The 23,745-nt window shown below is 39.9% G+C and overlaps 1 protein-coding gene across 1 annotated transcript in view; it reads right to left on the bottom strand.

The window, feature by feature from the left end:
* Positions 1–23,745, bottom strand: part of RPGRIP1L (RPGRIP1 like) — a 440,055-nt gene that overhangs the window by 250,307 nt on the left and 166,003 nt on the right. The window contains exons 11-12 of the mRNA XM_053715755.1: positions 22,710–23,499; positions 8,085–8,158 (exon numbers count right to left, since the gene is read on the bottom strand). Coding sequence (XP_053571730.1) covers positions 8,085–8,158; positions 22,710–23,499 — 864 coding nt within the window. The remainder of the gene's footprint in view (positions 1–8,084; positions 8,159–22,709; positions 23,500–23,745) is intronic.

Genomic DNA, 23,745 nt, shown 5'->3' with positions numbered 1-23,745 from the left:
CACACTTTATTACTGAATATGTGAAAAACTATGAAGGAATTATCCAAATTTTCACCACAGTGTCTTAATGCATTCAAAGTATTGCACCCCAATTTTCAAGCTGTTAACCCTTAAAATGTGGAAACCGGAGCCGTTTTTAATTTTAACCCCCTTACAGTCCCAGCTACAGCCTTTGCTGCGACTTCACCAATCCCAGGGGGGTATATGATATCAAATGAAGCCTTCTAGGAACGTTTTTAGTGGATTCCAGACCCTCACACATGCAGCTGCATGTACTGTACTCAAAAGTAACTGTGCAATAATGGCACGAAAATGAGGCTCTGCCTACTAAAGAGAAAGGCCCTTCCTGACTGGGAAGGTGTCTTAACAAGTGCCTGGTGCTAAAAAACGTTCCCCAATGTTATAAAAGTGTGAAATTCAACTTCAAACTGCATATAATACTTAAATAAAGCAATCGATTTAGCCCTTAAGAGTGTCTACCAGTGTATAGCCCATAATAAGCCCTTTATTCTGTTTGAGACTAAGAAAATGGCTTACCAATCCCCATGAGGGAAAATGACAGCCTTCCAGCATTACACAGTCTTGTTAGAAAAATGGCTAGTCATACCTTAAGCAGAAAAGTCTGCCAACTGTTCCCCCCCAACTGAAGTTCTCTCATCTCAACAGTCCTCTGTGGGAACAGCAACTGATTTTAGTTACTGTCTGCTAAAATCATACACCTCTTTTAAACAGAACTCTTCATCTCTTTCTGTTTCAGAGTAAATAGTACAAGCCAGCACTATTTTAAAATAACAAACTCTTGATAGAAGAATAAAAAACTACAACTAAACACCACAAACTCCTCACCATCCCCGAGGAGATGCTACTTGTTCAGAGCAGCAAGGAGAATGACTGGGGGGGCGGAGCCTGGGAGGGACTATATGGACAGCTCTTGCTGTGTGCTCTCCTTGCCTTTCCCTGTGGGGGAGGAGAATATCCCACAAGTAATGGATGACGCCGTGGACCGGACACACCAATGTTGGAGAAACCATAGCTCTAGTAGAATGAGCTGTAATCCCTTCAGGAGGCTGCTGTCCAGCAGTCTCCTAAGCTAAATGAATTGTGCTTTTTTTTTTAAAACCAAAAGACAGAGAGGTTGCTGAAGTCTTTGACCTCTCCTCTGACCAGAATAGCCAACAAACAAGGTGAATGTTTGATGAAGATCTGTAGTAGCTTGTAAGTAAAACTTTAAAGGACGAACCACGTCCAAAGTGTGTAATAGACGTTCCTTCTTTGAAGAAGGATAAGGGTACAAGAATGGAACAACAATTTCTTGAGTGATATTCTTGTTAGATACCACCTTAGGTAAAAACCCAGGTTGGTACACAGGACCACCTTATCCGTACGGAGGACCAGATAAGGCGAATTACATTGTAACGCATATAACTCGGAGACTCTACGAGCCGAGGAAATAGCTACCAAAAAGGAACTTTCCAAGATAAAAGTTTGATATCTATGGAATGAAAAAGGTTCAAACGGAACTCCTTGAAGAACCTTAAGAACCAGGTTTAAGCTCCATGGCGGAGCAACAGTTTTAAACACAGGTTTGGTTCTAACCAAAGCCTGACCAAATGCCTGAACATCTAGAATACCTGCCAGACACTTGTGCAAAAGAATAGACAGAGTAGAAATCTGTCCTTTTAAGGAACTAGCTGACAACCCTTTTCTAAAAATCATCGTGGAGAAAAGATTATATCCTTGGAATCCCGAATTTACTCCATGAGTAACCCTTGGATTCATAACAATAAGATATTTACACCATATCTATGTTAATTTTCCTAGAGACAGGATTTCATGCCTGTATTAAGGTATCAATGACTGACTCGGAGAAGTCATGCTTTGATAACATCAAGCGTTCAGTCTCCAGGCAGTCGATCTCAGATTAGTTATATTTAGATGATTGAAAAGACCCTGAGGTAGAGGGTCCTGTCTCAGAAACAGAGACCGTGGTGGAAAGGATGACATGTCCACCAGATCTGTATACCAGGTCCTGCGTGGCCACGCAGGCGAGGCCAAAAACACCAAAGCACTCTCCTGCTTGATCTTGTGTAAACACCTCCGGAGGGAATCCCACTCCTCCAGATGAAAAGTCTGACGACTTAGAAAATCCGCCTCCCAGTTCTCAACACCTGGGATATGGATAGCTGACAGACAAGAGAGAGTCTCTGTCCAGTGAATTATTTTAAGACTGCTAACATCGCTAGGAAACTATGTTCCCCCTTGATGGATGATGTAAGTCACAGTCGTGATATTGTCCGACTGAAAAATGATGTACCTCAGAGTTGCTAACTAAGGCCAAGTCTGAAGAGCATGGAATACCGCTCCCAGTTCCAGAATATACCTTAGAAGGAGGGTCTCCTCCTGAGTCCACTATCCCTGAGCCTTCAGGGAGTTCCAGAATGTATCCCAACCTAAAAGGCTGGCATCTGTTGTAACAATTGTCCCATCTGACCTGCGGAAAGTCATACCTTTGGACAGATGGACCCGAGATAGTCCCCAGAGAAGAGAATCTCTGGTCTCTTGGTCCAGATTTAACAGGAGAACAAATCTGTGTAATCCCCGTTCCTCTGACTGAGTCTGCATAGTTGCAGCGGTCTGAAATGAAGGCGTGCAAACAGTACTATGTCCCTTGCCGCTACCATTAAGCCAATTACATTCATATACTGAGCCACCAAAGGGCGCGGATGGAATGAAGAACACAACAGAAATTTAGAAACTTTGACAACCTGGACTCCGTCAGGTAAATTTTCATTTCTACAAAATCTATCAGAATCCCTAGGAGGGAAACCCTTCAAATTGGAGATAGAGAACTCTTCCTGTTCACTTTTCCACCCATGCGATCTCAGAAATGCCAGTACTACGTCCGTATGAGACTTGGTAACTTGGATGTTTGACGCCTGTATCAGGATGTCGTCTAAATAAGGGGCCACTTCTATGCCCCACGGCCTAAGGACCGCCAAAGCGACCCCAGAACCTCTATAAAGATTCTTGGGGCTGTAGTTAACCCTAAAGGAAAGAACTACAAAACTGGTAATGCCTGTTTAAAAAGGCAACCTGAAAAACCGATGGTAATCTTTCTGCATCGTAATGTGAGGATAAGCATCCTTCAAATCCATTGTAGCCCTCTAGTGACTCTCCTGGATCATAGTTAAGATGGTACGAATAGTTTCCAACTTAAATGATGGAATTCTGAGGAATTTGTTTAAGATCTTTAAATCCAAAATAGATTTGAAGGTTCCCTCTCCTTGGGAACCACAAACGGATTTGAGTAAAAACTCTATCCCTGTTCCTCCCCTGGAACTGGATGGGTCTCGTACACAGTGTAAGAATGCCTCTTTCTTTATCTGGTTTGCAGATAATAGTGAAAGGTGAAATCTCCCCTCCTTTGGGGGAAGCTTTGAAATCCAGAAGATATCTCTGGGATATAATTTCCAATGCCCAGGGATCCTGGGCCTCTCTCTCACGTCCACGCCTGGGCGAAAGATGAAAGTCTGCCCCCTACAGGATCCGTTACCGGATAGGGAGCCGTTCTACCTGCTGTCTTAGAGGCAGCAGCAGGCTCCTTGGCCTGCTTATCTTTGTTCCAGGTCTGGTTGTCACCAGAACGTCTTGGAGTTTCGAAAATTAGACTTTTTTTCCTGAGGAAGGGCATTACCTTTTCCTCCAGTGATATTAGTAATAATCTCCTTCAAACCAGGCCCGAATAGGGTCTGCCCCTTGAAAAGGAGTTAAGTAGCTTATTTATTAAAGTCACGACAGCTGACCATAATATAAGCCCTAGCGCTGTGCGCGCCAGCATAGTAAAAACAGAATTCTTAGCCGTTAGTTTAGTCAAAAGAAAACAAGGCATCAGAAAAAAAGGAATTGGCTAGCTTAAGTGCTCTAAGCTTGTCAAGTATTCATTCAATGGAGTCGCTACCTGTAAAGCCTCAACCAGAGACTCAAACCAGAACGCCGCAGCAGCAGTGACAAAAGCAATGCATGCAAGGGGCTACAGGATAAAACCTTGTTGAATAAACATTTTCTAAAAAAGCACAACTGTCCTCGACAGGGCTAGTGATACGCTTAGCTAGAGTAGAAACTCTTCTCTCCACCTTAGGGACCGTCTGCCATAAGTTCCCGTGTGGTGGCATCTGTTAGAAACAGTTTTCTAAAAATAGGAGGGGAAGAGAACGGCACACCTGGTCTATCCCATTCCTTTTTAATAATTTCTGTAAACCTCTTTAGGTATTGAAAGAAACATCAGTACACACCGGCACTGTATAGTATCTATTCAGTCTACACAATTTCTAGCACTGTAATTGTAAACCAGTCATTCAGAGCTGCTAAAACCTCCCTGAGCAACAAGTGGAGGATCTTAAGCATAAATTTTAAATATAGAAATATCGGAATCAGGTTAAATCATCTCCCCTGAATCACAAATATGACCCACTGCATATAGTGAGGCAGTAACAGACATGGTTCTTGACGCATCTGTATGCTCTGTATCTATCCCCAGAGCTATCTCGCTTTCCTTTAATTTCAGGTAGTCTGACTAATACCGCTCCCAGAGTATTATTCATAACTTTCGCCATGTCTTGTAAAATAAACGCTATAAGCGCCCTTGATGTACTAGGCGCCATTTGAGCATGAATCCCTGGAGCGGGAGTCGAAGAGTCTGACACGTGGGGAGAGTTAGACGGCATAACTTCCCCCTCGACAGAAACCTCTGATAAAATAAATGCTATGGGCGCCCTTGAACCACTTGGCGCCATTTGAGCGTGAGTCCCTAAAGCGGGAGTCAAAGGGTCTGACACGTGGGGAGAGTTAGTCGGCATAACTTCCCCCTCGACAGAATCCTCTGGTGATAATGTTTTTAAAGACAAAAAATGATCTTTATTGTTTAACATGAAATCAGTACATCTGGTACACATTCTAAAATGGGGTTCCACCATGGCTTTTAAACATAATGAACACAGAGCTTCTTCTATGTCAGACATGTTAGAACAGACTAATAATGAGACTAGTAAGCTTGGAAAACACTTTAAATCAAGTTAACAAGCAAATATAAAAAACGTTACTGTGCCTTTAAGAGAAACAAATTTTGAGTCTGTCAGGGTTCAGCCTGGAATTGAACCTGGGACCTGTCTCTATTTCTGCAGCTGTTAATTCCCAGCCTGTTGTGTTACCACTATGCCACCAGATGGCTTGCCCTCCCACTCATATTACAACAGTGGGAAACCTCAGTTAACTGTTGCTATGCAGAAATTAAGCCAGCCATGTGGAAAAATTATGCCCCAATAAACCTTATCACCAATGTACCTCAAAAAACGATTAAACGTGCCAGCAAACATTTTTAAAACAACCTTCTTTTAAAGAGTATGTATCTCTATTAATAAGCCTGTCTTGCTTTCCCTGCATTAAGGCTTAAATTAGATTATTTCAGTATCAGCAGCATTTTCATAGTCAATTCCATTCCTTAGAAAATTACTTTACTGCACATACATTAATAAGCCTGCTAACAGTCGCTTTAACTGCATTAAGGCTTTACTTATATTAATTTGGTAACAGCAGCATTTTCTTAGTCAATTTCATTTCTTAGAAAATTGTTTTACTGCACATACATTAATAAGCCTGCTAACAGTCGCTTTCACTGCATTAAGGCTTTACTTACATTAATTTGGTAACAGCAGCATTTTCTTAGTCAATTCCATTCCTTAGAAAAATATTTTACTGCACATACCTCATTTGCAGGAAAACCCGCACGCTGTCCCCATCTGAAGTTTACCTCACTCCTCAGAATGTGTGAGAAAACAGCCAGTGGATCTTAGTTACTTCTGCTAAGATCATAGAAAAAACGCAGGCAGATTCTTCTTCCAAATACTGCCTGAGAGAAAAACAGCACACTCCGGTGCCATTTAAAAATAACAAACTTTTGATTGAAGAAATAAAACACCACTCCTCTCGCGGACCTCCTTCTATGTTGAGAGTTGCAAGAGAATGACTGGGTATGGCAGTTAGGGGAGGAGCTATATAGCAACTCTGCTATGGGTGATCTCTTGCAACTTCCTATTGGGAAGGAGAATATCCCATAAGTAATGGATGATCCGTGGACTGGATACACTTAACAAGAGAAAAGAACTGCGCCACTTAAAAGTGCACGAAAAAAGTAAACGGCTTGATAAAGTAAAACCGTTACCCTCAATACGTCTGTTAAAGCCCAGTAAATGGCTGATAAAGTAAAACTGTTATTCATAGCCTATATGAATTATAACCCAATCATGTCTGTCATAGCTGCCAAAGCCTATATTGCAAGGAAAATCATTTAAGTCCCCTTAGCAAAGTGAACTCTCCTAAGTCTCTCACTGTGAATAAAAATCTTTGTTCAACACATAAAGTGTCAATAAATCTGTCCATAAGATGTATCCTTAACTAATAAGGATAACTATGTCCCAAAATGGATCCATATGAGGATTAACCTCTTAAGTGCTGCTGTCCTTCAGTACCTAGGAGGCAAAGGCACTTACCTTAGATCCAGCTGCAGGACAGATAACCGCTACTTAGGTGTGACAGGTACTCCACTCCCTGTCATGGACCTGTAGGAAAAGAAGAACAGAGTAACCAACTCTGGCTTTCTATAAAGGGGTAGCAAAGTGTTAAAAGTAAAGCAAAGACCTTGCCGCCTTTTAACTGCTAAAAGCCACCACTACTCTTACTAAAGAGATTGACGTGGACACAGCTAGACCCCAATCCTTGCTTGCAGGGAAAAGTACCCATAAAAGTATTAAATATCTTCAGACACCATCTTCGCACATCCTCCATTGACAGAGGCAAAGAGAATAACTGGGGATTATGGGTAAGGGAAGTTATACTTAACAGCTTTGCTGGGGTGCTCTTTGCCTCCTCCTGCAGGCTAGGAGTTGAATATCCCACTAGTAATTGGAATGACGTTGTGGATTCTCCATGCCATAGGAAAGAAAGTAAGTTATAGCGCATCTTCATTAGAATGGAGGAATTAAAGTCCATCTAAAATATTGTTACCCCTGGATCTGAATATACAAATTACAAACTTTAATATTCCTTTAAAATAAAATAAACATTCCAGTTTATAAGATATGGGTTATATTGCATTCAAACAGAAAGATTACCAGCCATAGGAAAGAGCAGTTCGGCATCAATTGCAAAAGTATACATTTATTATGGGGTTATCTGCCTAGGATTTAGGGAATACTATTAGGATATATTACAGGTATACACATCAGTTAAAGGACATTACATTCCAACATTTCCTATCTCGCATTTTAATAAAAAAAATGACATGAAAAAAAAAAGTATTCTAAAAACAGAAACTCAACATTGCATGATACTTTGGTACAGTTCAGCCTAGTTAGATAGCGATCTAAGGAGTACATTTTTTTTGCATTAAAGCAAATTATATGAGTATATCTCAGCTGATGCAGCCTGAGATTGGTTGAACTAAGGACAGTAATAAAGCTAGCTGTAAGCTGCTCTATTAAATAAATGTTAAAGGGATAGAAAGATCAAAATTGAAGTATGCATGGGTGCGTTTAAAATTTGAAATTAGCAAAATTTCTTCTAGTGAAAGCTATTACTGGTTTCCTGCAGCATATGCACATATTCTGTGAGGGCCTGTGCACCAGTATTCAAACACCACACTTTCTCCGAGAGCTGGCAGTAGCTTCTATAACACAAATTGTTTCTTCACAGATGCAGAATACACCACCGCTAGCTCTTTGAGCAGGCATGGCGTTTGAATAGTGGTGCATGGGCCCTCACAGCATATATGCATATGCTGCTGAAAAAAAATAACTTTTACTAAAAGAATTTTATTAATGGAAGTATATTGCAAAAATGCTTATATTTTAAATTTAAATGCACCCATGGACATTTCAATCCCTTTAATATTCATTTAAAAGAGTAGCTTACATCTAGCTCAATTCAGGACTGCTTACTTGACTAATATCAATATCATCGCCAGCAAATATGAAATTTGTGCATTGTAATTTAATTTAAAAAAAATAAACACATGTGCGTAATTTCTGTACCTGCTGCACAGTTTGTCATAGTTTTCCTTCAAAAGATCCCGTTCTTTTTCCATGTCATTTAGTCGGTCAAGAAGCTGTAAAACAAATATGACACAAACTATAATGAGATGCTCCGGCATGATTTTCTTTAGTTAGAATACACTTGGTAATGGAATTTAATACTGTACATTCATCTCAATATTTAAGTCAGTTTATTAACAAATAACATTTAAATCAAATAAATGAGAGACATATACAGGGAGTGCAGAATTATTAGGCAAGTTGTATTTTTGAGGATTAATTTTATTATTGAACAACAACCATGTTCTCAATGAACCCAAAAAACTCATTAATATCAAAGCTGAATAGTTTTGGAAGTAGTTTTTAGTTTGTTTTTAGTTATAGCTATTTTAGTGGGATATCTGTGTGTGCAGGTGACTATTACTGTGCATAATTATTAGCCAACTTAACAAAAAACAAATATATACCCATTTCAATTATTTATTTTTCCAGTGAAACCAATATAACATCTCAACATTCACAAATATACATTTCTGACATTCAAAAACAAAACAAAAACAAATCAGTGACCAATATAGCCACCTTTCTTTGCAAGGACACTCAAAAGCCTGCCATCCATTGATTCTGTCAGTGTTTTGATCTGTTCACCATCAACATTGCGTGCAGCAGCAACCACAGCCTCCCAGACACTGTTCAGAGAGGTGTACTGTTTTCCCTCCTTGTAAATCTCACATTTGATGATGGACCACAGGTTCTCAATGGGGTTCAGATCAGGTGAACAAGGAGGCCATGTCATTAGATTTTCTTCTTTTATACCCTTTCTTGCCAGCCACGCTGTGGAGTACTTGGACGCGTGTGATGGAGCATTGTCCTGCATGAAAATCATGTTTTTCTTGAAGGATGCAGACTTCTTCCTGTACCACTGCTTGAAGAAGGTGTCTTCCAGAAACTGGCAGTAGGACTGGGAGTTGAGCTTGACTCCATCCTCAACCCGAAAAGGCCCCACAAGCTCATCTTTGATGATACCAGCCCAAACCAGTACTCCACCTCCACCTTGCTGGTGTCTGAGTCGGACTGGAGCTTTCTGCCCTTTACCAATCCAGCCACGGGCCCATCCATCTGGCCCATCAAGACTCACTCTCATTTCATCAGTCCATAAAACCTTAGAAAAATCAGTCTTGAGATATTTCTTGGCCCAGTCTTGACGTTTCAGCTTGTGTGTCTTGTTCAGTGGTGGTCGTCTTTCAGCCTTTCTTACCTTGGCCATGTCTCTGAGTATTGCACACCTTGTGCTTTTGGGCACTCCAGTGATGTTGCAGCTCTGAAATATGGCCAAACTGGTGGCAAGTGGCATCTTGGCAGCTGCACGCTTGACTTTTCTCAGTTCATGGGCAGTTATTTTGTGCCTTGGTTTTTCCACACGCTTCTTGCGACCCTGTTGACTATTTTGAATGAAACGCTTGATTGTTCGATGATCACGCTTCAGAAGCTTTGCAATTTTAAGAGTGCTGCATCCCTCTGCAAGATATCTCACTATTTTTGACTTTTCTGAGCCTGTCAAGTCCTTCTTTTGACCCATTTTGCCAAAGGAAAGGAAGTTGCCTAATAATTATGCACACCTGATATAGGGTGTTGATGTCATTAGACCACACCCCTTCTCATTACAGAGATGCACATCACCTAATATTCTTAATTGGTAGTAGGCTTTCGAGCCTATACAGCTTGGAGTAAGACAACATGCATAAAGAGGATGATGTGGTCAAAATACTCATTTGCCTAATAATTCTGCACTCCCTGTAAATGTCCATATATATCAAGATAATCAATAAATCATATTTCTGAGAGGAAAAAAGAGCTCAAGTGCCTCAGTTGCAGGGTGGTCATGTTGAGTACTATACTCAAAGGACAGAACATCTATGGAACAACAATCTAGTGATTACTACATAAATAAATATAATATAGGAATAGTCAACATGCACTATAAAGTCTAGGGGTCTTCTTCATTGTAGCACACCGCAAACACACACAGGAAATTATTCAATAGTAGCGGCATTAGGTTGCAGCCATTGTACTCTTGCAGTGAAACTACCATTAGAAATGAGACCCCAGTATTCATCTTGCAAATTAAAGGTATCCAGGTCTAATTCATAGGTTGCCATGGAGACTTGGGGCCATGAATCTGACAAGCCATGGCAGAAGGATATATTTTTATGCTAATGGTGACATCTGTAAATTATTTTTTTAAATCAAGAAATAACAACATGGGCTTTATAAGCTGTTTAAAGGGACAGTAAACACCAGAATTTGTTTTGTTTAAAAAGGTAGATAATCCCTTTATTACCCATTTGCCAATTTTGCATAACCATCACAGTTATAATAATAAACATTTTACCTCTGTGATTACCTTGCATCTATGCCTCTGCAAACTGCCCCCTTTTTAGCCAATCAGTGCTGACTCCTAGGAGCTTCACGTGCTTGAGCTCAATGTTATCTATATGAAACACATGAACTAGCGCCCTCTAGTGGTGAAAAACTGTCAAAATGCTTTCAGATTAGAGGCAGTCTTCAAGGCCTAAAAAAGTAGCATATGAACCTCCTAGATTTAGCTTTCAACTAAGAATACCAAGAGAACAAAGCAAAATTGGTAATAAAAGTAAATTGGAAAGTTGTTTAAAATTACATGTCCTATTTAAATGCTGAAAGTTTTTTTTACTTTACTGTCCCTTTAATATGGATAAATGCACAATACATAGCATGTATCCACATAAATGTATCACCAATAAACCAACATAAGTGGTAACATATAATATATTAACAAATGATTGAACTTTTCATCATCTGTTTTACCCATTACAGCAGTGTCTCCAGACTGGATAACAGTGACTATAAGATTTTTATTAGGTTGTATCAACAAAATTCTACAAAAAAGTGGTGAAATTCATGGTCTTAGTACTTGCTTAATAGAAATGTAAAGTTAAAATAAAAGTAAGCTGAGTTTTATTTAGTTGTACTTGCATGCAGCATCCGAAGGTTAGACGTTTAATTTTTTTAATTTCCAAAAACCAAGTACTGTAATTAGGACTTTCCCCCTTTTAAAGACAGTCACAGAGAAGATAGGTTGATACTACAATGAAGTAGAAAAAGACAGCAACACTACAATTTTACAGTAGCACCAATTTAGATGGATCATATTCAAACCCACTTCTATAATGAGAACTTGCTACTTGCTGATTATTAAATCATACTACAATGATGTTAATTAATAAGCACAAACAAAAAAAGAAACATTCAACCAAGGAATGAACAAAAGCATAATAGTTTTTCTATGGTTAGGTAACTGCACTTAGATTAATTGCCCTGAGGGGAAGACATACGCCTAGATTTAGAGTTTGGCGTTAGCCGTCAAAAGCGGCGTTAAGGGCTCCTAACGCTGCTTTTGGCCGCCAGCTGGTATTTAGAGTCAGCCAGGAAAGGGTCTAACGCTCACTTCCAAGCCGCGACTTTCCATACCGCAGATCCCCTTACGCCAATTGCCTATCCTATCTTTTCAATGGGATCTTCCTAACGCTGGTATTTAGAGTCTTGGCTGAAGTGAGCGTTAGAGTCTCTACCGACAAGACTCCATCCGCAGAAAAAAGTCAGTAGTTAAGAGCTTTCTGGACTAACGCCGGTTTATAAAGCTCTTAACTACTGTGCTCTAAAGTACACTAACACCCATAAACTACCTATGTACCCCTAAACAGAGGCCCCCCACATCGCCGCCACTCTAATAATTTTTTTTAACCCCTAATCTGCCGACCGCACATCGCCGCCACCTACATTATCCCTATGAACCCCTAATATGCTGCCCCTAACATCGCCAACACCTACATAATATTTATTAACCCCTAATCTGCCCCCCCCCAACGTCGCCGCTACCTACCTACACTTATTAACCCCTAATCTGCCGACCGGAGCTCGGCACCACTATAATAAATGTATTTACCCATAAACCGCTGCACTCCCCCCTCACAAACCCTATAATAAACAGTATTAACCCCTAATCTGCCCTCCCTAACATCGCCGCCACCTAACTTCAAGTATTAACCCCTAATTTCCCGACCGGACCTCGCCGCTACTATAATAAATGTATTAACCCCTAAAGCTAAGTCTAACCCTAACCCTAACACCCCCCTAAATTAAATATAATTTTAATCTAACGAAATTAATTAAATATTATTAACTAAAGTATTCCTATTTAACACTAAATACTTACCTGTAAAATAAACCCTAATATAGCTACAATATAACGAATAATTATATTGTAGCTATTTTAGGATTTATATTTATTTTACAGACAACTTTGTATTTATTTTAACTAGGTACAATAGCTATTAAATAGTTATTTACTATTTAATAGCTACCTAGTTAAAATAATTACCAAATTACCTGTAAAATAAATCCTAACCTAAGTTACAATTAAACCTAACACTACACTATCAATAAATAAAATAAATAAATTAACTACGAGTACCTACAATTACCTACAATTAAATAAACTAAACTAAATTACAAAAAAAACAAACAATTACAAAAAATAAAAAAAGATTACAATAATTTTAAGCTAATTACACCTACTCTAAGCCCCCTAATAAAATAACAAAGCCTCCCAAAATAAAAAAAAATTTCCCTACCCTAATCTAAATTAAAAAAGTTAACAGCTGGAGGGCGGAGCCAACAGCTGAAGCAACTAGACGCATATTCTTACAGCTCCTCGACTAAGACCAAATTTAATATATATTTATAGGGAAGAAGTGAGTTATTTTAGCATATCAATAGACAACTACTAATCCCTGCCTAAGGATCACCTTACGAAGTACTTTTACGGCCAAACTACTCTATCGTGGCATCAACCAGAGAGGGCCTGTGCGCTTCAGGTGGTGAGATACACAGTCCTGGCCCCACTGTAGCCGTCTTGCTTCGAACAAAGCCAAAACTATATAGCATCTGAATATGGATGAGATACGGATGCTTTTGTCTGAGATAGCACTTAAGATGCAAAATAACTTTCACGAACTAGTGCATACACTGAGAGAACCATGTGTTTTGAAGACCGACACTATAAACAAGATGGCGGAGGGCAGAGCCGATTTGCTACAGACACACTTTGCTAGGATCGCTCCTTACATGGCTACTAAAAAGAAGATTTATTGGTTACAGCTTGGGAGAAGAGACGTATTTTCAAATCCCGCATCATCTACATGTGCATCGAGTAGCGGTCTTACTACAAACAGCTGCGGCATGTCAACCAGCGAAGCGGTTCTGATTTGACACCCTGCCCTCCAGATACTAACATCACTGCAGCCGCCCTCCTGAAGCATGATCGGGTGCATGACGGCGCCGATACTAACAAGAGCCAGCCACGATTCTATGAGAGAGTCTATCAGGATCCCCTAAGAGCCCACCCATGCCTATATGAACTCACCGGAGACAAAGTCCCTGATCAAGCACCCTTGATACTAGCATATAGTACCGGGTACAAGCTGTACAAATGCGATGTGGGCTATCCCAGATCAGCGGTTGCCGTCCCGCCGATGGTGGAGCCATATGTGGGGAAGTTAGGTATGTTTGGAGGGCTTACCGCGAGCGGTCTAGGTCTCCAGAGTATCGGGCAGCATGGAAATTGGTCTCGTTTAGGCATTGGATAACTTGGAGGTTTTCAGCGGCACTGGGTGTGTGAATGGTATACGGAGGGTCTGATACGCTTTTACCTCTGCCCCTTGACACTTTTATTCACACAACAGTTCTGCTACAACTCTATGTACTTATTTCCCCAGGGTAATTTCTTAAGACAATGCCTCCTGCGGCTGTTTGCTAAGCTGTTCATCTGATCCCGCCTAAAGATAACTTAGGGCTCCATCTTTTCCTGGCCTTCTCAAAGCAAATTCACACATGAGACTCACAGCATGGATGGCATGCTTCGCAGTAATATACTGAAAAGCCCTTATGTGGCCAGATTTACTACATACCGGGCAGTGGATAGGGTGTGAGCCAAGCTTGGGACACTTGTGCCACCTGCACATACCTTCTAATACTATAAGCGCTCATTCCACCTAAATGACAAAATTAGACTCTGCCTCATGAGCCTAGCTGATACTCTCATGTTTTCTGCAATACATTTAAAGTTGACCTAATTTTACTTGCCGTTTTAGCTTGTGTGCATATGTTAGGCTCCCTCTATAGGAGTACAAAAGCTTTGATGAGTGCCTAGAGAATAATACCATTCTATTGTTTATTATATACTAGACTGCTCACTGTTGATGTTTGTGTTTTTTTGTACATTTGTTTGCATTTCATATGTGGTATGATAATAATAGCTCCATAGCTATATAAGGGTAAAACACTCTACAAGTTACTTTAATCATTGTTATATACTCTATGTTAACGCTATGGCCTATTATGGGCTTGCTTGACAGAGGAAAATGTCTAGATATTTAACTTTGCAACAACTTCCCTTGTACTAGTCTACTGGAGGTATTCCATATTTATACTATGCTTAGACAACTGGGCCACTTTGATGAAACGTGTAGAAAAGGCGGTTATAACTCAGGACCCTATACTAACAGATTCACTTAAATGCAGCAGCTCAGCTCTCTGTTTAGGTCTAGCATCATATTATTCTGCCTTATGAAAACCTGTGAAACATAGGTCAAATAGCTTGCATGTGGGTCTCCCGAACTAATCAAAATGTATTTATGTCTAAAGCAACTATCCCTTTTAAGGTCTAATTCAGTGAAAATTCTACATACTCTTCATATGTTCCCACTAGTACAATAAGGTACTAATATTATAGGTATTTCATAAGCCACTATGCCTCTTTGCAGGTTATGATTCATATTGCATATCTAATCTGCTCTCATATGACTAAACTTATCTTGTTACTATTGTAAGTATGATGCCTAACCTTCTCTATAGCTTATCCTTCCTTGTACATACAGAGGCACTCCCTTACAGTAACATTATGGTTATACCAATACTTATTGGACTGATTCCTGTACAGGGGATAAAGTATTAGTCCCTAATATACGAGCATCTTGCAAGACAGACCTACCGGTAAGCTTCAGTGTGCATTATATTAAATACATAGGGAGGTCTTCCTTTTGACATATTCACGCACCTTACTTCTCTCTATCACCCTACAGCTTACTTTGCCTTATAGAAACCTGAGAACCAAATGGCAAATCCATAGCTTTAATATAACTCTGCCAGACTAATTTAGATGTGGTCCTGCCTATTACTTCTAATCCTCTTGGGGTCTACCTCAGAGAGCATTGTGTATATGGCTGCCATGTTCCGGTTAGTACTGGTATATGATGCTGTTAAGGATATTCGGATAGCCTATAGACGACGAATGAAGGTTCCTTTAAGTGACGTCATCCAAGATGGCGTCCCTCGAATTTGAATCTGATTGGCTGATTCAATCAGCCAATCAGATTTTTCCTACCTTAATTCCGATTGGCTGATAGAATCCTATCAGCCAATTGGAATTCGAGGGACGCCATCTTGGATGACGTCACTTAAAGGAACCTTCATTCGTCGTCTAGTCGTCGTGCAGGAAGGATGTTCCCCGCCAGAGCTCTTGAAGATGGAGCCGCTCCTCGTCGGATGGATGAAGATAGAAGATGCCGCTTGGATGAAGATGTCTGCCGGTCCGGATGCCCTCTTCTGCCTGGATAGGATGAAGACTTCTGACGGTCTGGATGTCCTCTTCTAGTCCATCGGATGAAGACTTCGGCCCGGTTGGGTGAAGACGACTCAAGGTAGGGAGATCTTCAGGGGGGTAGTGTTAGGTTTATTTAAGGGGGGTTTGGGTTAGAGTAGGGGTATGTGGGTGGTATTGTGTTTTTTTTTAAAGGCAAAAGAGCTGATTTCTTTGGGACATGCCCCGCAAAAAGCCCTTTTAAGGGCTGGTAAGGTAATAGAGCTGTTAACTTTTTTAATTTAGATTAGGGTAGGGAATTTTTTTTATTTTGGGGGGCTTTGTTATTTTATTAGGGGGCTTAGAGTAGGTGTAATTAGCTTAAAATTATTGTAATTTTTTTTATTTTTTGTAATTTAGTGTTTTTTTTTTTTGTAATTTAGTTTATTTAATTGTAGGTAATTGTAGGTACTTGTAGTTAATTTATTTATTGATAGTGTAGTATTAGGTTTAATTGTAACTCAGGTTAGGATTTATTTTACATGTAATTTGGTAATTATTTTAACTAGGTAGCTATTAAATAGTAAATAACTATTTAATAGCTATTGTACCTAGTTAAAATAAATACAAAGTTGCCTGTAAAATAAATATAAATCCTAAAATAGCTACAATATAATTATTCGTTATATTGTAGCTATATTAAGGTTTATTTTACAGGTAAGTATTTAGTTTTAAACAGGAATACTTTAGTTAATAATATTTAATTTATTTTGTTAGATTAAAATTATATTTAACTTAGGGGGGTGTTAGGGTTAGACTTAGCTTTAGGGGTTAATACATTTATTATAGTAGTGGTGAGGTCCGGTCGGCAGATTAGGGGTTAATACTTGAAGTTAGGTGGCGGCGATGTTAGGGAGGGCAGATTAGGGGTTAATACTGTTTATTATAGGGTTTGTGAGGCGGGAGTGCGAGGGTTTAGGGGTTAATACATTTACTATAGTGGCGGCGAGCTCCGGTCGGCAGATTAGGGGTTAATAAGTGTAGGTAGGTAGCAGCAACGTGGGGGGGCAGATTAGGGGTTAATAAATATTATGTAGGTGTTGGCGATGTTAGGGGCAGCAGATTAGGGGTACATAGACATAATGTAGGTTGCGGCGGAGTACGGAGCGGAAGATTAGGGGTTAATAATATAATGCAGGTGTTGGCGATGTCGGGGAGCGGCAGATTAGCGGTTAATAAGTGTAAGGTTAGGGGTGTTTAGACTCGGGGTTCATGTTAGGGTGTTAGGTGCAGACTTAGAAACTGTTTCCCCATAGGAAACAATGGGGCTAAGTTGAGAGCTTAACACTGCTTTTTTGCAGGTGTTAGGTTTTTTTTCTGCCCAAACTGCATCATTGTTTCCTATGGGGGAATCGTGCACGAGCACGTTTTTCCAGATAGCCGCTATCGTAAGCAACGCTGGTATTGAGGGTTGAAGTGGTGGTAAATTAGGCTCTACGCTCCCTTTTTGGAGTTTAACGCAGCCCTTCAGACAACTCTAAATACCAGCGTTGTCTTAAGGGTGCGCTGGAAAAAAAAGCAGCGTTAGCTACGCGGGTCTTTACCGACAAAACTCTAAATCTAGGCGTGAGTTAGGTGAAGGTGGGATTAATAGCTCTAGTGTGAATTAGGTACCTGTGGTTACAAATTATTGTGCTGGGGGATTGGGTAGCTGTAGTTAGGATTATAATTTTTCCCTCCTGGCCAAATATATTTAAACACTGATTTATATATTTAACACAAAGAGAAGTGGGCTTCCAGCGCTAGCCAAAACAGCTTAGCTGGAAAGTGGGATGGTAAAACCCTTACTGTCTAGTGGTGGTACAAGGCGCAGCAATGTGTGAGCAGCTTCCCTATAAAGAATCACAATGCTAAGCACCAGCAATGTTGTGTCTCTGTGTTAGGTCTCTCCGTGCCTGGTGCTCTTAAAGGGCCAGTGTAGTTACATTACAAAATAAGTTGATACCACTTATAAAAGGCATAAATCGACCAGAGATAATAAAACAATTTGTTTATTGTTAACCTAAAAATATCCACTCCAGTGTGTCAGCTGTGCAATGCTGGGACACCCTCAGAAAAGAGCTGAGTAGAGATCTAGTCTTGACACGCCCCCCCACGCGTTATAATATGCTACACCATGGGCTTTCTACATGTCTAAAGAGAGCAATTGCGCTATTGCTGAAAATGGTACAGTATATCCCTATATCCAATCAGCACATTCCTATATGACTGCTCATCTTAGATGGCTCAGATCCGTAATCCTAGCCCCCAAACACACATTCCATTTGTTATGTATATAACTACACTGTGTAAAACCATTTTTTAAATTGCACATTGTACCTCCAATGTCAACACTGCAATTGTGGCACAACTTTCTGACAGAGCTGGCTATGAATGAGCTTATATCCGGCTTGTCGCAGATTTCACAAAAGCTTCTACATGAGGGAACCCCCTGAATGAGCAGTTCTGAAAAACACGAAGGGGGCGAGCATGGCAATTTAAACATAAAGGATTACAAACGTATACATTTAAGACTATAGGGTTTGGTAAGGTGGTTGAAATTCAGCACATGTTTTTGAACATAGGTGACACACTTTAAATACAGTAGGTAAAAACAACAGTAGAAAAAGAAAATCCTGTAAACAATGTCCCTTTAAAGGGTACTTTCAGGACAAGTATTTGCCTTAGGGAATTTTTATATTCCCTAAGGTGTATACCTTTAGAAAATATATACTTTCATGGCTTAAATTCGGTCTGGAGGTTCATAAGCCCTTATTAAAATATAGCATTATTAGTTGAGTCATGAAAAATGCATGCCAGTTCAGGTCTATAAAAAATATTACTTATTTACAGGCTATCACCTAGATTACAAGTTTGTCGTTACGGCTTTTAATGCTGAAAAAATGGCAATTCCAGCGTAATGGCCAGTAACGCATATTACGAGTCGTGTTGGTAAAAGGGCAGTCAGCTCTTTATCATTGCCCTTAAAAGGGCATTCAGCTCTTTTGAACAGCCAATAGGATTTCAGAAGCTCTCATCCTATTGGCTGATTTGAATTTGAAGAATCAAATTAGCCAATAGGAATGCAAGGTACGCAAATTTGAATCGGCTACCTTGCATTCAACTTCAGTGTACGGCGGTGACCGTATAAAGAGGACGCTCAAGCGCAGGATGTCTTCGGTTTCCAGGATGGTTCCGCTCTGGGCCGCCGGGATGAAGATAGAAGACGCCCCCGGGATGGATGAAGATATTGGCGCCTGGATGAAGACTTCTCACCGCCTGGATGGAGATGGATCTCCGGACTTCAGGAACCGTGAGTAGATATTCTAGGGTTAGTGTTAAGTTTTGTTTGGGTGTTTTTTTTAGATTAGGGCTTGTTTAAAAGATCTGAATGCCCTTTTAAAGGACATTGAAAAAGAGCTGAATGCCCATACAAATGCTCCTTTAGGGGCAATGGGTAGCTTAGTTTTCTTTTAGAGTTAGTTTTTTATTTTGGGGGGGTTGGTTGGGTGGTGGGTTTTACTGTTGGTAGGACTTGTTATTTTTTTACAGGTAAAAGAGCTGTTTAAAGGGACAGTAAACCTTAAAAATAATGTTATATAATTCTGCACATAGTGCAGAATTATATAACATTATTTAAGTGCTATAGTTCTAAAAGCCTTTTTTACCTTTTAATATGAAAAAATATGGCGCTTTTACAGACCCGCTCTCTGCTGAGCGGGTCTGTTATATTTAGTCAGCGCATCGGGCCAGCTGTATAGTCACAGCCCGGCCCGACCGCGCCATAAGACTAAGTGCAGCTCGCTCCTGTGACAGGAGCGAGCTGCACTTAGTGCTATGGCACTTAAATAATGTTATATAATTCTGCACTATGTGCAGAATTATATAACATTATTTTTAAGGTTTACTGTCCCTTTAACTTAGGGCAATGCCCTACAAATTTTTTGTAAGCTTAGTGTTTTATTATTTTTTACAATTTAGTGTTTATTATTTTTTGTAATTTTAGATTTTTTTTTCTTTTTTTCGTAGTGTTAGTTTTTTTTTTTTAAATTGTAATTTAGATTTTTTAATTGGTATTTTTTTTAATTGTATTAGAATAGTTATGCTAATTTAAAGTTTAAACCAGGGATAGGCAAGGTGTCCATACACGGGGAGGAGTAGGACAGATGAATGCTTATCCTGACTCCTCCTTGAGACACGTAGGGTTGTGGCCACTCCCACATGATGCCGCTTAGTACCAGGAAAAGTACTCTGAGTGAGACTAAGAGAGAGGGAAGATTCAAGAAGCAAGCTACCACTGTGTCCCTGGAGCTTTACATGCAAAGGTAAAGCACTTTAACCAGCACCTGAGGTTTATTATAAGTAGTATTTAATTAGAAAGATATACTAAGGTTGTGATTCACAACTTAAATATATATTTTCTTTCTGATTAAATAATAGGAAAGGGGGAATGCAGTGTGAATAAAGTTAGTGGCTTGTCAAGAGACTGCTAGCGATATTGGGCGATAAGTTATGGAATAAATTAAAGCCTGGGTGAAATACTGGATGTGTATCTGCATCTGTATAATAACACCCAGCACTATACAAAGACACAGAAGTGACACTGGCACATGGTTATAGCCAGAGGAGAGCTGGTTATAGGATCAGTGGTATCCGCATCAGTATAATAACATTCAGCACTATATAATGACACAGTAGTGACACTGGCTCATGTGTATAGCCAGAGGAGAGCTGGTTATAGGATCAGTGGTATCCGCATCAGTATAATAACATTCAGCACTATATAATGACACAGTAGTGACACTGGCTCATGTGTATAGCCAGACAAGGGCTGGTTATAGGATCAGTGGTATCTGCATCAGTATAATAACATTCAGCACTATATAATGATGTTTTTAATTTGAAATGTACCTTGGTGTCCTTTGTTGTGGGTTAAACAAAATAATACAATAAAAAAATGGACTAGAAAGGCCATCAAACAACAATTATCAATATTGGTTACATAGAGAATTGTCAATATGAATTTTGCAAGTGTTTAGCAGGACATAAAGAAAAAGAAGCATAGACAAACGAAGGAAAGGAAGAGGAAAGAAAGAGAAGAGGTCAGATACACGTGTTCCTGAGTGAAGTGAAATAAAGTTTGTTGAGGGATATTAAAATTACAGTATGGGCTTACCCCTATCAAGGGTGTTAGGTTATCTTGCGTCCTCCTGGTAATTAGCTGCGGGGTCTGGATTCCCATAGGAAGAGAATCTCGCAATAGAAATCCAATTGGTTAATGGAGAAGTAATGAAACCTCTCTAGTCGTATATTTAGCGAAAGCTGAGCAAGCCACTCGTCAGTCGTAGGAGTAATCTCCTGTTTCCATTTCCGAGGAATGACTTGCTTAGCCCTATTCAATGCAATGTGTAGAAGCCTAGTGTGGGCCTTAGATTGCATTTTGGGAATATCATGGAAGAGTAAAACTACTGGATCTAGAGGAATGTCGCGTCCTAGGAGTTTGTTAATTTCCTTAGTTATGGAGCACCAAAACGGCTGAATACTAGGACATGACCACCAAATATGGTACATGGAACCCTCTTGGTTGCATTGTAGGCGTTGCGTGGTCAAATACCATCTCATTAAGAGTTTATAATTGACTTCCAGCAGGGAGGCCGAGTGAGAAGATTTGGCTATGTTGTGGAAAATTTTATTCCATTCCTCAACTGATACTTGCCACGCAAGGTCTTTTTGCCATTTTTGTGTGTAAGAAGAAAGGTGGTCTGTTGGAGGTGAGTTCAGAATAGCATACAAAAGAGATATAGTATGGGCTGATTGGTGAGGTGCACTACAGAGTTGTTCAAATCTAGTGCGAGTATGCACCAGATCCCGTTTGTTTTTATGAGTGTTGATAAAATGTGTCAGCTGATTATATCTTAGCCAGGTAGCGAAGAAGTCGTTCTCCAAGTTTTGCATTTGTGTCATTGGGATTATTTTTGTTGCCTCCGTCAACAGATAGACCGGGAGAAGTCCATGGATGTCTAGTTTTAAATTGTTTGGTGGAGAATTCCCCACCAAGAAGTCAGGATTGGAGAGTGATGGTGTGAGAGGGGATGGGATACTAGAGAACGAGGTGTTTTTCTGTATCTGTCTAGACCATACTTGAAAAGTTTCTTTTATAATGGGATAGTTTTGGATTGTAGAAGGTCGGTGTTCAGGGGGAAGCCATTAATAGCTCCCTAGTTGGGGTATCCCCGTTAAGTCGTGTTCCAGGGAGACCCAGGCTTTAGATGAAGTTGCTGACTGGTAACACCAATCAACAATCCTCTGAAGGATAGTGGCATATTTGTAATTCTGGAGATTTGGTACACCTAGCCCTCCCCTAGTTGGATGCAGATATAGTGTTGTTTTAGATATCCTTGGTGGTCTTTTACGCCATATGTAAGAGTTAGTGATGGACTGTAGTGTAGGGAGGAAGTGATTAGGAAGTGGGATAGGGACTGTTTGGAAGATATATAAAAGTTTATGTAACAAATTCATTTTTACCACATTAATCCTTCCTATCCAAGTAATTGATTTAGGGAGCCAAGATGCAATAAATGAGTTGAATTCATGTATAAATCTTTCATAGTTATATTTGAACAGGTCATGTAGGTTAGGTGATAAATGTACGCCTAAGTACTTTAACGTTTTGGTTTGAATCTAATATGGATAATCAACTTCCAATCGTTTACATTCTGCCAGAGACATTTCCATTGGAAGTAATTCCGATTTGGAAGAGTTTATTGCGTAGTTTGAGGCTCTCCCGTATTGGGCAAAATTATGCAAGCTGCAGGGAGGGATTTAGTCGGGTTGGTAAGGGAAAGCAGTAAGTCGTCCGCAAACAATGTAGCTTTGTATTGTGTCTGGTTAATCTGCAGACCACTCACCTCCGAGCTGCCCCTAAGCTTGATTGCCAAAAGTTCCATAGAGAGTACAAATAATAAGGGGGAAAGAGGGCACCCCTGTCTCGTCCCATTCTTAATATAAAATGAGCCGGACAGGATACCATTCACTTTAACTTTGGCTCTTGGGCCCACATAAAGTGCAAAGATTTTGGAGAAAAGTTCCTCTGGGATACCGAATTTCTGGAGGGTGAGTTTGAAAAAGGTCCAATCCAACCTGTCAAAGGCCTTTTCAGCATCTGTTGACAGGAGGATTGAAGGGGTTTTATGTAAAGAAACAAATTGCATAAGTTGCAGCACACGCGTGGTGTTGTCCCTGGCCTCTCGACCAGGTACAAAGCCTGCCTGATCCACATGAATCAGCAAAGGGAGAACTGCATTGAGTCTATTTGCCAAAACTTTGGCGCAAATTTTTAAATCAACATTCAGGAGGGAGATAGGTCGGAAGTGAGCTGGCTGGTCTGGGGATTTGCCTGGTTTGGGCAGTACTGTTATAAAAGCCTCCAACATGTTCGAGGACATCGGCTCATTTTGGTCTATAGACTGGAACAGGGTAAGGAGGTGGGGAATTAAAATGTGTTTGAAGGTTTTGAAATATAAGCCTGTATACCCATCTGGTCCTGTGCTTTTCCCTGGCTTCAGAGTTTTTATTGCTTTTTCTATTTCTAAGGCATCTATTGGTTTTTGGAGGAATTCTACCATATCTGTTTGTAAGACTGGGGTTGAAAGCTGTTGTAGATATGATGAGCATAAATGTTCATGTTCCAAAGTTTTCCTGTTGGGAAATAAATCATAGAGCTTTGCATAATATAGTCTAAACAATTCCGCTATAGAGGTTGAATCCTCTATCTTTTGATTTGCATCATTTAGTAAATGGTGTACATAAGAATAGTTTTGTTTTTGTCTGAGTGCCCTCGCTAACATTCTACCTGGTTTATTTCCTTCTGTAAAAATTTTTTGTTTAAGATAAAATGCTTGTTCTTGTGATTTAATATGTAGCATGTTGTTTATCTCAGTTCTG

This window comes from Bombina bombina, chromosome 1, assembly GCF_027579735.1.
Source record: "Bombina bombina isolate aBomBom1 chromosome 1, aBomBom1.pri, whole genome shotgun sequence".
NCBI lineage: Eukaryota > Metazoa > Chordata > Amphibia > Anura > Bombinatoridae > Bombina > Bombina bombina.
This window is presented reverse-complemented; position numbering and strand designations above follow the sequence as displayed.